This window comes from Phoca vitulina, unplaced genomic scaffold (assembly GCF_004348235.1).
Source record: "Phoca vitulina isolate PV1807 unplaced genomic scaffold, GSC_HSeal_1.0 scaffold31, whole genome shotgun sequence".
In the NCBI taxonomy this organism is placed as follows: domain Eukaryota; kingdom Metazoa; phylum Chordata; class Mammalia; order Carnivora; family Phocidae; genus Phoca; species Phoca vitulina.
Window position 1 is genome coordinate 410,377 of NW_022589734.1, and position 14,177 is coordinate 424,553.

At 47.0% G+C, this 14,177-nt stretch overlaps 1 protein-coding gene across 7 annotated transcripts; it reads right to left on the reverse strand.

The window, feature by feature from the left end:
* Positions 1–244: 244 nt before the first annotated feature.
* Positions 245–14,085, reverse strand: ATAT1 (alpha tubulin acetyltransferase 1). Of its 7 annotated transcripts, XM_032424856.1 has the most exons (13): positions 13,921–14,085; positions 13,404–13,464; positions 13,207–13,298; positions 13,022–13,082; positions 12,786–12,899; positions 12,482–12,583; positions 5,741–5,786; positions 5,573–5,641; positions 3,977–4,048; positions 3,569–3,812; positions 1,017–1,096; positions 882–924; positions 261–541 (listed from the first exon to the last, which is right to left on the reverse strand). In XM_032424856.1, exons 1-13 carry the CDS (start codon positions 14,025–14,027, stop codon positions 367–369), a joined length of 1,266 nt encoding a protein of 421 aa, XP_032280747.1. In that variant the 5' UTR covers positions 14,028–14,085; the 3' UTR covers positions 261–366. The 7 variants fall into 7 exon arrangements, with proteins under 7 accessions (XP_032280748.1, XP_032280746.1, XP_032280747.1 ...); XM_032424857.1 differs by lacking the exon at positions 13,921–14,085 and adding an exon at positions 13,574–13,914 and having other exon boundaries at positions 245–541; positions 5,573–5,786; XM_032424855.1 differs by having other exon boundaries at positions 256–541; positions 5,573–5,786.
* Positions 14,086–14,177: the final 92 nt, after the last annotated feature.

Genomic DNA, 14,177 nt, shown 5'->3' on the forward strand with positions numbered 1-14,177 from the left:
GTGAGGCACTTGTCCGCAGTGAGTGCGCCTGCGCTTGCCGGCTCTCGAGGCCGTCTCAGAGCGCTTGCGCAGTAATTTAGGTCCTGGCGGTGGCGCTTGCGCAAACACCTGGGAGAAAATGGGCCTGAACCAGGTACAACGAAGAGCGAGGGGTGGGGTTGAAATAATGACAATCAACTTCCAGTAGCTCTCCTGATAAAAATAAATACTTTTATTACTCAGGTTAAAAATAAAATACAAGTGACTTGGCATTGATAAAGCCTGTTGAATTAATGAATGAATGCATGAATACATCCATTATGAGGGCGGGCTTTGGACCTCCTGTAGTGAGAATACTGACTTTGAAGGTGTGAGGGGGTGTTGCGGTCACCAAGGCCTGGTGCTGCGACGGTCCTGCAAGTTTCGAATGAACCTGGCGTTGAATATGTCCCCACCCATTGTCCAGGCCTGGGCTGGCAGGGCCTGGGCCTGAGGAGGAACTGTGTGCATGTGTTCCTCCCCAGACCCAGCCTGTGACAAGACCTGCTCCTCGCTGGCAGACCTGGTAGGTGGGAGGGAGATGGAGAGTGGGTTATAGGGATATTAAAGTGGCAATTAAGAGCAGAGACTCTTCAAGGTCTGTCGGGCCCTGATGTAGAGTAGGACATATGATGGCGTATGAGGCTGAAACCATTAGTGCTACGTCCAAATTTGAAACCCCTCAGTACCAAAGGTAAGCACGAGTTGAGCCTATGGGGAAAGAGGGTTTCAGGATATTAGGATGTTAGGTAGAACAGTTTGTGGGAGGAGCTGGTGTTCAGAGGAGAAAGGAGCTGAGAGTGATGTTAGGAAAAGGAGTCAGAGGTGGTGGGAGGCTGGTGGAGGAGGGGCTCAGACCTCACCTATTCTCTGTTTCCTGTTCCCCCTGCTTCGATTCTTGGTTGCCTATGGAAACACCAGGCATGTGCATGGGAAGGCTGGAGTAGGTAGTGAATATGGCCTACCTGATTTGAGGGTAAAGAGGGATGAATACTTACCTGTATTGGGGGATGAGGAATTCAACCCCCCATGGCGGCTGTAGCAGCAGCTTTGGGCTACCAGCCCTGGGGGAGCCCCCCTGTAGAAGAAATGGGAGATGATGGGGAAGAGGCTATAGGAAGAAAGATGAGTGGGTATGAGGGAATCAGAGGAGAGGAATGAAAGGAATAGTACAGGAAAAACAGAAGGGTAATTACCATTCCTATGGGGTTTTAAACTAAGCTGTGCCTCAGAAAAGGGGAGGGGGCTCATTTTATACCCCAAGACTTTCTGGAGCAGTTCTGGTTTGTTGTTGTTAAGGTCAAATGTGTTAAAAGTAAGGCTAAATGTGATCCAAGTTATGCCAGAAAACCAGACTCAGGCAAAAAAATTTGTTGGACCAGGTGCCCTGGTGTTTGGTTTAGAAAACATGGTTATTTTAATTATAGGATACATCAGACCAGAGGGAAATAGGGAGTGACAAGGCTGAATTCAGGAGGAAAAGGAATTGTCTTGAGAGAGGTCCAAGGATGGGCGAGAGGGCAAGAAATCAGAATGGGAAGAGGAATTCAGGGAATAGTCAGGAGACAATAAGTGGATCCCAGAGATGTTGCTAAATCTTGACATTTCAGCAATGGCTGGCCTACACTAAAGGGTAGAAGTCACTGGGAAGAGCTGGAGGTTTCTGGAGGGAATGGGGGAGTAGGCCTAGAAGCCTATACAGAGGGATCCAGGGGCTGACAGGAGACAGAATCCGCAGAAGATCCAGCAGATCACAAAGGTAAGGAAGATCAGAGGACCAGGGATCCCAGGGAAAAAAATCAGGTGACACACAAACGAGGCTGAGACCTGAAGTTTGGGGTTTTTTTGATTTTTTTTTTTCATTGAAAATGTCCATTTAAAAAACACAAAAGAATGCACACTTTATTCAGACAACACTGAAAAGGAGAAGGAAAAGGAGTTGGGAGAGAGGGAGATCCTGCTCCCAAGTACTGGGATGGGGGAACACGGTGGGGGTACCTGATCTACCACACATTCAGAGAGTAGGGAGGGGGAAGATGGTCCATACCCTGGGTACGGAGCAGGGGAAGGTTCTTGCTATGGAGGAAAGGCCAGAGGAGAGTTCCCCTATCACCTCGAGACAATCTCACAAGACTGGAATATATAATCACCTACCTACTGGGGCAGGGTGTATGCGAGAGAGGATCCCAGAAGCTAACAAGATACTTGAGACTCAGGGCTTGTCTTCTGAAACATGGCTAAGAGTGATCCCAGGATACTCAGTGGGATCTACTGCCAAGAAACAAACTTCCTCACAGAATCTGGATCTGGGGGAAGTGGTGGTATCTTTAGAAGTGTGGGGAGTCTTTAGAGCCTCAAAGCAGACATCAGCTTAGGGGTTCCCAGACACATACACAAAAAATGGGGAGATTAAGAGTTTGGCAATGTTGAGTGGATCCCTTTGGGGACTGTCTTTATCACTGAACTGCTCTGAAGCAGAGCTCGTTGGCTGTCTTCAGCAGGCTGAGAAGGTAAGTGTGGTAGGCAGCACGAAACAGTATTCGAGCCACCAGTAACACTGTAGAAGGACTATGGGATTTACTCCATGGACAAGACTCCTTAAAAGGTTTCCCTGGCACAGGAGGTCCTTGGACCTTCCTAAGGTGTTCTAGATTCTAATAGCAAGCAAGAGTGTGCTTCTCTGGATAATGAGTATGAGCCACCCAACCAAGGGATCTGGCAGCGAATCAGGCTATCTTGTGGGAGTGTTCAGAGCCCACTTAGGAAAAAAGGCGTGCTTTCTACAGTAAGAAAAGCTACAAAGTATTAGGCCACCTGGGACCCTGACAACACCTTTGCCCAAGAAAGAGGAAGAGGGAATCCTAGGAGCTCTGTCAGGTTCCACTGGAACCTGGGGACTACAATGGAAGAGTGGACCTGGGGTTCTCAGGGAGAAGGGGCTCTGCCTACCCCAGGTCTCCCAGGGAGGGAAGGGGGTAACTATCTGTCAGTATCGACTCTCATCAGAGCGGGGAAGGGAGCTGTGGAAGGGTGTTATGGACAGGAGAAAGGGCAAGGGAAAATGGGGGAGAGAGAAAAACAGAAAGAGAAGTCAGAGGTGAAGAGAAAGCTAGGGAGAGAAATCAAGGAGATGCCCACTCTGCTGGGATGGGTTCCTGCTATACAAAGGACTAACATGAGGCCAGTGGCTCCCCAAATTGTCAGAAACATTGCATCTTCCCAGTAAGCATTAAACCAAGATTTCCCCAATACGAGAGACTCAGTTCCCCCCAACCCAATGGATCTGTTATTCCTATCCTTTCTCCCATCTCTCACTTTAAAAACTAGAGTCCCTAGACTCCATATAAAGTACTATTGTACTCCTTCATGTAACTTATTTCCAGACTGCTCCCACAAATCTGGTCCAATATACTCTTCTCAAAAGGTGTCAGGACTCTCCAATCCCCCTGTCCTATTGCTTCTCATCTCTGGCAGATCCAAACTGCCCTTTGCCATTGCTAACACCCTCTTTGACAGTCCTGAGGCTCCCTAACCCTCCAACTCCTATTACCTGGTGCGCCGACGTTGGGCTGGGCTGCCCCCAGGGTCGGTAGCAAGCAGAAGGCGGGCGGTAGGGTGTGGGGGGCAGAGGCGCAGGGAACGCAGCAACTCCTGCTCTGGCACAAAGGGGCGGAGGGGACCCCGTTCTGGTGAGTTTCCCAGGCTGCTGGAGCGGGGGGGTGGATGGGCTGGAGGTGTAGCACGGCGAGGGGCCCTGTTCAGGGGCCACGGAGGCTCCACAGCTACCTTCAGAACTGGCAAGAGGGAAAATACAGAGCAAGACGGAGAAAGAAGAAAAAGGAGAAGAGAGTGATGACAGCAAAGATTTGGGTAGAAAAAAGAGAAATCAGAGCCTTTAGAGAGAACTACTTGTCCTGGGTTAAGGCCCCCAAGCCCAGCCACCCTACCCGAGTCTTACATTCTCGGTCACTAGAGGAATATGGCTTAATGTCTCCCTCTGCTCTCTTGGGTGGCAGCTTTCTTGCTGGAGCTGACAGTGGACAGGACACAGACAAGGTAAGCATTAGAAGATATACTTTGCACCCCTCCTCCCAGCTACTACCCCCTTGACCCCAAACCTCTGCTCCCTCACACCACAGTTCCTCCTGAGGGAAGAGAGAGTTCAGTTCAGCTCCATCGCAGAAGCTGTGGCAATGCCTTCACGCCAAGAGGGAATTCAGGGGAAATGCTGGAGCACTTTTGAGGGGAGCCAGAAGGAGCAGGCCAAATGCAGAGTTGGGGGAAAAGTTCTAGGGGGAGACTCGGGCCTGGGAGATGCAGGAGAAAGGTGGCTAAGGGAGGCAAGCTCTTACTGTCAGTGGGTGCTGTCAGGCCCCCCTGGGATTCTGGGGCAGTGGAATGGTCCCAGCCGGGCCCTCTAGATGAGATGGACAAAGTCCTTGGTTAATTAGGAATTGCTTTGGAGAGATCAGGGGAGGTTAGGGTAGGGCAGAACCTCTCCTTCTAGGGCAAGATTGAAGCTTTATTAGGAAAAACAAAGTTTGAGGAGAAAACAAAGACACTTGGGAGTTAGCAGAGTAAATGGGAGGCTAACATACTATCCAAAGCTCTGCTTCCCATGCTCTCGCTTTTCTATTTGCTCCCTCCCTTTCCCTCTCAAGAGGTTCTCTATTGTGTGTGGCAAAGGAGAGATTTCTCAGCAAATCCACTTAAGCTTTATCCATGGTCCCCTCCCCTGTGGGCTTGGGCCCTCACCGCCCTTGTGGGCCCTCACTCCCTCTCACAGCCTGTAGTCAGCAGGAGCTGGATGGGGGAGGCCTTGGCAAGCAAAGCAAGTCCTGGATATGAACTGCCTCCCAGTGCCCGACACTGGTCAAAGCTAGTAATGGTAACAGATTGTTCTTCGGGTAGTGGTTACTCCCTTTCCTGGCTACGGAGGAGGGGCGAGCTAGCCACAAAGCCAGCTAGCTCAGCATGGGGGCACTTTTGTGCAAGCTGTGGGAGGCAGTGAGGAAGGAGTGGGGCTCAGACTGGCAGGGAATATGTGTGTATGAGGAGGGAATGGGGAGCTTGGGCAGCATTTCAGTACCTCCTAGATTTGGTTTCTCCAGATCAATTTCATTATTTGGTTGGAAATATTATAAAATCTGAGCGTTATTTTCTAAAACTAATATTTAACTTTGGACCATTCATGTCACTATTCTATGACTGGAAATGGAAGGGCTGACCGCACTTGTCTGTCCCTTGACTGACAGAAACCTGAGGGGTCTGCAAAGGAAGGTGACCCTGGCCTATTTTGATGGGCCTGAAGCGGCAAGAGACCACATCAATATCAATCATCAAACAGGTCCCAATGAGCTCACTTAGTTAAAAGTTCTGACAAGTGTAAGATGTACTAAGCTCATGAGGGCAAAAGCAGATGGGTAACAACTGCTGGAGACTTGGGCTGCTTGAGAATTCTCCCAAATTGCCCACAATTGCACTGTGCCCCCTGTGGCCTCCAGAGGAACTAGCCACCATGGCCTACAGTTCCGCCCATTCACTGCAGCTTTACCAGCGGGTGTAGGATCAACCATGGCAGCGCGAGAGTGTCGAGATGCCCTCAGGGAGGGAGCAGGGGGCCCTGTGAGAAGGAAGCGGTGGTGCCCCTCAGTGAGGGTGCCAGTGGGATCAAGAATCCACCTGTCCTTCCCCTCACCCCAACTACTTGGCCAACACTTACGATGCTGATGGGCAAAGAAGCCTTCGAAGATCACAAAGTTGTTGACCTATGAGATGAAACAAGTGAAATATATGTTGTTCATTCAGCCATTCACCACTACACGGGGACACAACCTGGTCCCATAAAAACCACAGTGGGAGGAACAGAAGCCAGCCTTCCTGTCCTTGTTGACAGACTCAGTCAAAAACTCAGACCCTGGTAAGCTGATCCTAAAAGTTGATATGGAATTATAAAGGACCTCAAATAGCCAAAACAATCTTGGAGGATTCACACTTCCTGATTTCAAAACTTACAAGGTATCGCAATCAAAATGGTATGGAAGAGGCCTGAAGCTAGACATACAGACCAATGGCATGAATAGAGTCCAGAAATAAACCCATGTGTCTATGGTCAATTTTCAAGGGAGTGCCAATACGAGTCAATGGGGGGAAAAAACAGCTTCTTTAACAAATGGTGCTTGGACAACTGAATATTCACATGCAAGGTAATGAATGTGGACCTCTACCTCACATCAGACAAAAATAATTTCAACTGGGTCAAAGACCCTAAATGTTTTGGGTTTCAAAAATTTTTTTTAAGTTTATTTATTTAAGTAATCTCTGCATCCAATGTGGGGCTCAAACTCACAATTTGGAGGATCAAGAGTCACATGCTCTTCAGACTGAGCCAGGCAGGCACCTCAAAGATCTAACTGTCAAGAGCTAAAACTATGAAACTCTTAGAAGGAAACATGGGGGCGGGGGTGCTTGGGTGGCTCAGTCAGTTGAGCGGCTGACTCTTGGTTTCGGCTCAGGTCATGATCTCAGGGTCATGAGATTGACCTCCGCATCAGGCTCCGCGCTCAACTAGAAGTCTGCTTAAGATTCTTTCCCTCTGCGCCCCCACCCTGCTCATGCACTCTCTCTAAAAAAAAAAAGAAAGAAATGGGAAAATCTTCATGACCTGGATTAGGCAATTGTTTCTTAAATATGACACCAAAGCATAAGCAACATAAGAAAAAAAAAACAAAACTGGACTTCGCCAAAAGCAAAATCTTTTGTACTTCCAAAGACACGATCAAGAAAATGAAAAAACCCACAGAATAGAAAAAATATTGCGAACACTACGTCAAAAACTAATGATGTAATGTATGGTGATTCACATAACAATAAAAAATTTTTAAAAATATTTGCAAATCATACATCTGATAAGGGTATTATATCTAGAACATATAAAAAACAGTTACAACTCAAGAACAAAGAACACACTTTAAAAATAAGCACAAGGGGGCGCCTGGGTGGCTCAGTCATTAAGCGCCTGCCTTCGGCTCGGGTCATGATCCCAGGGTCCTGGGATCGAGCCCCGCATCAGACTCCCTGCTCCGCGGGAAGCCTGCTTCTCCCTCTCCCACTCCCCCTGCTTGTGTTCCCTCTCTCGCTGTGTCTCTCTCTGTCAAAATAAATAAAATCTTTAAAAAAAAAAAAAGTAAGCAGAAGGAGGGTGCCTGGGTGGCTCAGTTGGTCAAGTATCTGGCTCTTGATCTCAGCTCAGGTCTTGATCTCAGGGTCATGAGTTCAAGCCCCATGTTGGGCTCCAGGCTGGGTGTAAAGCCTACTTAAAAAAAAAAATGGGCATAGGACTTGAATAAACACTTCTCTGAAGAAGATATGCAAATGGTCCATCAGCACTTGAAAAGATGCTGAACATCATTAGTCAACAAGGAGATGTAAATCAAAACTACAAAGAGATACCAGTGCATACCCACTACCATAGCTAATTAAAATATAAAAAAAAAAGGTGGGGCGCCTGGGTGGCTCAGTCAATTAAGCTTCTGCCTCGGGTTCGGATTGTGATCCCAGCTCCTGGGATTGGCCCATGTCAGGCTCCCTGCTCCATGGGGAGCCTGATTCTCCCTCTCCCTCTGCCTGCCACTCCCCCTGCTTGTGCTCTCTTTCTCTCTGTCAAGTGAATGAATAAAATCTTTTTTTTTTTTTAAAGATTTTATTTATTTATTTGAGAGAGAGATAGCAAGAGCAGGAACACAAGCAGGGGGAGTGGGAGAGGGAGAAGCAGGCTCCCCGCTGAGCAGGGAGCCCGATGTGGGGCTCGATCCCAGGACGCCAGGATCATGACCTGAGCCGAAGGCAGACGCTTAACGACTGAGCCACCCAGGCGCCCCAAGTGAATGAATAAAATCTTAAAAAAAAAAAAAAAAAAGGAAAATGACAAATGTTGGTGAGGATGTTGAGAAATTGGAATACTCGTACACTGCTGGTAGAGGATGTAAAATGTTGTAGTCATTGTGGAAAAACATTCTGTCAGTTCCTCAAAAAATTAAAAGAATTACCATATGACCCAGTAATTCCACTCTTAGGTATATACCCAAGAAAACTGAAAAGATATGTGCAAACAAAATCTTACAAATATTCATCACCAAAACATGGAAACAACCAAATGTGAATCAGCTGATGAATGGATAAACAAAATGTAGTATATTCATATGATAGAATATTATTCACCCATAAAAAGGGATGTGGTACTGATATATGCTGCAACATGGATGAACCCTCTGAAAACATTATGGTAAGTGAAAGCCAAACATATTGTAGGATTCCATTTATATAAAATGTGCAGAATAAGCAAATTGCCAGAGAGCAGATTACTGGTTGACAAAGGCTGGGGAAAGGGGTATGGGAAGTGACTGCTTAATGAGTTCTGGGTTTCTCTTTGTGTGATGGAAGAGTTTTGGAATTAGCAGGGATAATCAGACAACACTGTGAATATACTAAAAACCACTGAACTGTGTATTTTAGATAGGTAAAAGAGTGCATTTTATCTCAAAAACCAAAAGTCTGTACCCTACTTTTTAGTTCTCCCAGGACCCAGGCTAATGGAGACAGGGTGCACAAAACACCAGGGAAGAAGAGGCATCCAAAACTTTCAAAACAGAAGCTTAAACATACACACATATACACACCAGGCCAAATGGCTTAAGTATACAAATACTGAGAATAACTAAGCTTTAAGTAGGGTTCAAATGGGTGGAACTGTCAAGGGAAGACATGCTGGAGGACAGCGTGCCACTTTGATAACTAGTAATTGACTCAGAGTGATTTCATTATATTATCATATTCAGTTTGGCCTTCACAACAATCCTTGGAGTCCCTGTGTTAAAGAGTAAAGGCTTGGAGACATGGCCTGCCCAAAGCCAAGTAGCTAACAAGTGACAGAACTGGGCCTCAAGCCCCAGACTCTAGCTGTAGCAGTTCAGCCAGGAATAATACAGTGTAGTCATCAAGAGTGGGCAATGGGTTAATTAATTAAATTTAAATTTAAAAAATAGCAATAAAGAAATAAATAGGGGCGCCTGGGTGGCTCAGTCTGTTAAGTGGCTGCCTTCGGCTCAGGTCATGGTCCCAGGGTCCTGGGATTGAGCCCCGCATTGGGCTCCCTGCTCCGCGGGAAGCCTGCTTCTCGCTCTCCCACTCCCCCTGCTTGTGTTCCTTCTCTCGCTGTGTCTCTGTCAAATAAAATCTTAAAAAAAAAAAGAAATAAACAAATAAATAAAATGTTTAACATTTTTTAAAAAAAGAGTGGCAATGGGTTCAAATTCTTGCTCTGCCACTTATTAGCTATGTGAACTTGGTCAAGTCATTAAATCTGTACAAACCTCAAATGGAGTCAATAAAAGTACCCACCTCAAAGAGATGTATAAGGATCAACTGAGATGATCCATGTAGATAGCACACAGAGCTCATGAATCATTGTTTACATGATTATTTATACTCTATGTTTTGGTCTTATAGGTTACCTGGCTATGCCTAATACTGTGCTCCTTCCACTGCTCTTCACTGCCTCTTAATGGAACAATGTACAAGGGGAGGACATTCTAAGTATAAATAGACCCTGCCTGTTTCCTGCCTTGACCCTGTCTAGCCACCCACCCTCCTCCAGAAACAAGCACATGCCCAGCACTCCTGCCACACCAAACTGCCTGCAATACCCCAGAAGATAATTGAATACCTATCTGCTTTTGCTCATGCTGGTTCCTGTATATGAAATGCACTTTAGCCTGCCCACTTGTCCACTGTCCCCATGACATTCACCTTTCAAGATTAAGCTTAAGTCAAGCCTTCCTTTACCCAATCCCCACCCCAAGGTAGCACTCACCATGTCTCTATACCTCCTTTGTAAGCACATCAATCAAATCATATTGTCCATGCTCTGAATCCAAGGCAAACTTGTCAACCCAATCCCAACCCCTCCTGCCCATGACTTTGCTTCAGCAATTCTCCTCATGTTCTCTGACATCATCACATTTTCTCTCTACCAAGGCATTCTTATGCTGTTGGTTCTTCCAACTGAAAACAATCAACCCTCTCTTAATCCACTTTCCCCTCTAGCTCTTGCTCTTTTTCTTTGTTCCCCTTAAAGCTGCATTTTTTTTTTTTTTTAAGATTTACTTATTTGAAAGGGGTACCTGGGTGGCTCAGCCAGTTAAACACCTGCCTTCGGCTCAGGTCACGATCCCGGAGTTCTCGGGTTGAGTCCTGCATTGGGCTCCCTGCCGGGCAGGAAACCTGCTTCTCCCTCTGCCCCTCACCCCACTTGTGCGCTCACGCTCTCTCTCAAATAATAAATAAAATCTTAAAAAAAAAAAAAGATTTACTTATTTGAGAGAGAATGAGCTTGCAGGGCGAGTGGGGGGAGGGGCTGAGGGAGAGGGAGAGAAATCCTCAAGCCGACTCCCCGTGGAGCATGGAGCCAGACAGACACAGGGCTCAATCCCAGGACCCTGAGGATCATGACCTGAGCTGAAATCAAGAGTCAGACACTTCACCGACGTGCCCCCATTAAATCAGCATTTAAAAGAGTGGCCTATTCTTGTTATCTCCACTTCCTAGCTTCTCAATCTCCTAACCAATCCATGCAGACTTCCACCCACCATTGCAGGGAAAAGGCTAATTAGGATCACCAGTGGCCTCAGGTGACTAAATACAATGGTCACCTCTCAGGCCTCTTCTGACCTCACTGATCAGCAGCATTTTACTCAGTAAGCCATTTCTGTCTCCTGGAAACACCTTCCTCACTGGCCTTCCAGGGCACCCTACCTAAAAATTTTCATCTAATTCACTAGTGCTGTTCTCCTGCTCCATGACACCTCTTAAAAGAGTACTGGGTGGCTCAGTTGTTAAGCGTCTGTCTGCCTTCGGCTCAGGTCATGGTCCCAGGGTCCTGGGTTCGAGCCCCACATTGGGCTCCCTGCTCAGCGGGCAGCCTGCTTCTCCCTCTCCCACTCCCCCTGCTTGTGTTCCCTCTCTCGCTGTGTCTCTCTCTGTCAAATAAATAAATAAAATCTTAAAAAAAAAAAAAAAAAGAGTACTCAAGGGCTCAAGTCCTTGAACCATTTCTCTTTCTCTATACTCACTCCTTGGTGACCTCATTCTGCCTCACTGCTTTCAATACCCTATGTATGCAGAGACCTTTCTATTCCAAACCTCTTCTCTTTTTAAACTCCAGAGAAGTACCCAACTGTCTACTCAACCTAGGATTAACAAAATCAAAGTGGACTCCTACTATATCTTCCCAAGGCTGCTCCACCTACCATCTCTGTTACGGAAACTTCATCTGTCCAATGGCTCAGGCTGAGTTTGGGATCATCCTTCCCTCCTTCTTTCTCTTTTTCCACAGATAATCTACCAGGAAATCTTATTTAACTTCAAAATATTTAAAATCTGACCACCCTTTACCCTCTCTACTGCTACCATCTTGGTTTGAGCCACCACCATTTTTCATCAGGATTGTTGCCTCCTAACTGGTCTAGTTGCTCCTATCCTTAACAGCCAAAGTGATCTGGCTAAAAGTATGATGGTATCATCCCTCTGCTCAAACACCTACTATGACTCTCCTCTTTCCACTCAGAGCATAAGCCAAAGCCTTTACAATAACCTGTCAGATTGGAAATATTATTCCTCCCCCGCTGCTGCGTGATCTAATCTACACACTCCCCTTCAATCCTGCTGCTGTAGCCACACCAGCCAATTCACTTGCTCAGGCACATCCCCATCTCATGGAGTTTGCACGAGCCATTCCTTTTGCCTGGGATGCCCTCTCTGCACTCTCCGTTATCTGACTCACAAGCCCATGCACTCCCATCCCCACAGCGGTACTCGCAAGCCTTCTTAGTGGCTCTCATCTTTCCAGAGCACGTATCATCAACCATACTACATAGTCATACATTATGTTTGTCTCACCAACTAGGATATAAGCTCCACAAGGGCAGAAACTTTTATCTGTTTTGTCAAGTATTCCTAGTGTCCAGAACAGTGTCAAGTGCTCAATAAATACTTGCTAAATGAATGGATAGCATTAGTAACGTTATACTGTATTTACTTATACGCAAACCACATTCTCCATATAAAGCCAAACCTCCCAAAGGATAAGAAATATATACTTTTCTGGGCCTTAATAAACATTGAGTAAAGACCTCTGTAAAAACAAGGAGATGCAAATGAGCTGGCTATGTTTGGGGCACAAACATATTACTGGGTATACAGAACAGCAAAAAATTAAAATAGATGACTATGAATAGCTGCAGAATGAGAGATGTTACCACAAAAAAAGGAAAAAAAAAAAAAAGGAAGAGCTTAGCTGTATGAAATGAATCCTATATAATGGGGAATAAGAAGTGCTTGGAAGATGCCACTTCTTTGCTGAGCATTAGTAAGGATCAGTAAGGATCTACCCTCTGAAACCTCTAACCTGTGGAACTGTGGTCTCCAGGTTGTAATGTTTATTCAGGAACTTAAGCAGCTTCTGTGAGGGTCGGTCAATGGCCAGTTGGTGTGGTTCAACTCGCTCCTTCTGCAGGGAACAGGAGACTCAGGGTAGGAGAAGGTGGGGGGAGAGCATGCCAACAGGAACCCAGCAGCCTGGGAAGGGAATAGGAGGATATGGGAACATGGCAGGCAGGAGGGTGGAAGGCAAGGCCTCTGGAAGGGCTCAGCGCAAAGGGGCCTTTGATCTCTATTTTGGATGGACTGGTGAAAAGATAAGTAAGTGACACCTGCAACATATAGTGGAAGAGTTCTCGCCCATGGCCATGGCGCTGAAGTGACTCATGGATGTAAAAGTCTAGAATGCAAAGTGGTTCTACCTCATTGTGAGCCTCACGATCATCCTACGAGATAAAGAAAAACAAGTACCTTTTAGGACCCAGACATCGTTGCCACCTCCCAACTCCCAGCACTTTTATTCTCAGAAGCCAAGGCATGTGAACTCTCAGCTTCCAGTAATACTCACCAGTACAAAGAGTTTCTTGTATCCAACTTTAAGGAAGCCGATAACGGCTCCTTTTCCAGCCCTGTAGGATGGGGAAAATAGTAAAACAAGCTAGTAGCAACTATTTGTAAGGGAGAGTCAAAAAAGGAAGAGGGGTTGGGGGAGGAAGGAATCAAGTATGGGATGGAAGGGCATTTGGCACTCACGGTCGCGCTGAAGTGTCTTTGAGCACATACATGACATGGCGGTTACTCTGCATCCTTGATGCACTGGTGATGGGAGCAGGAAGATGCTGAGCCTGCCGGGAAGATAGACAGACTTTCTGCAAGTCCATTTCAAAGGACCTATGCCTCCCTTATCTACTGGCCCCAGAGAGCCCCTCCATCTAAAGACTCCCCAATACCTTGGCAGAAGCCTTGCCCAGTTCATCTACAATGGTCATAATTTGCTGCTGCAGATCAACACTACAGAAAAAAAGAAACAAAGAGTCAGATACTCACTGAATTAGAGGGTCCTGGGAACCTTGGCCACAAGCTCAACCCAGGTTCAGCACTTAAGACTCTCTGACCTTACCTTGGAGACCTCCGATCTGATTTTCCACCCCACCTTTCTGGAACCCAAACTTCTGCCACACCTCTTTTTCAATACATTACACTCCCCCCTCCCTGAGGTTTATTGTGGGGAAGCAGGAAGGGCGTGTCAACCACATCCTTTGGTTAGAACAAATCAGGCCAAGGAGTGAAAGGTCACAGATGCAAGTGCCCATCAACTCCACTAGGTCTAGGGTCAAAGGTCACCAGAAGGTTGAGCCAGAGCAACAAAAGGAGGTCACTAGTCAGTGAGAAGGGGGCGTGGTGCCTGGACCAGGTTTTTTAGAAGAACAAGGAGAGAAGGGCCTTGGGGCGGGTTTGAGATGTCACCGGGCCGGCGTTGTGGTTCCGGGTCGGCGGGCTGGGGGTCGCAGGTGCTGATCCAGCACCGTGATCCGCTCCGGGAGCAGCGCATCCACATCGAACGAGAACTCCATGGCCCATTGTGCGTGGACGGACCCGCCCCGTGCCACGTCACTTCCGCCCCTCCCTGAAAGGAGGAGGTCGGGGGAAGGAGAGGAAGCACTTCAGGGAGCCTTTATTTCCCCGCTATGCAGGAGGGGCTCAGGACCCGCCCCTCGGGGGCC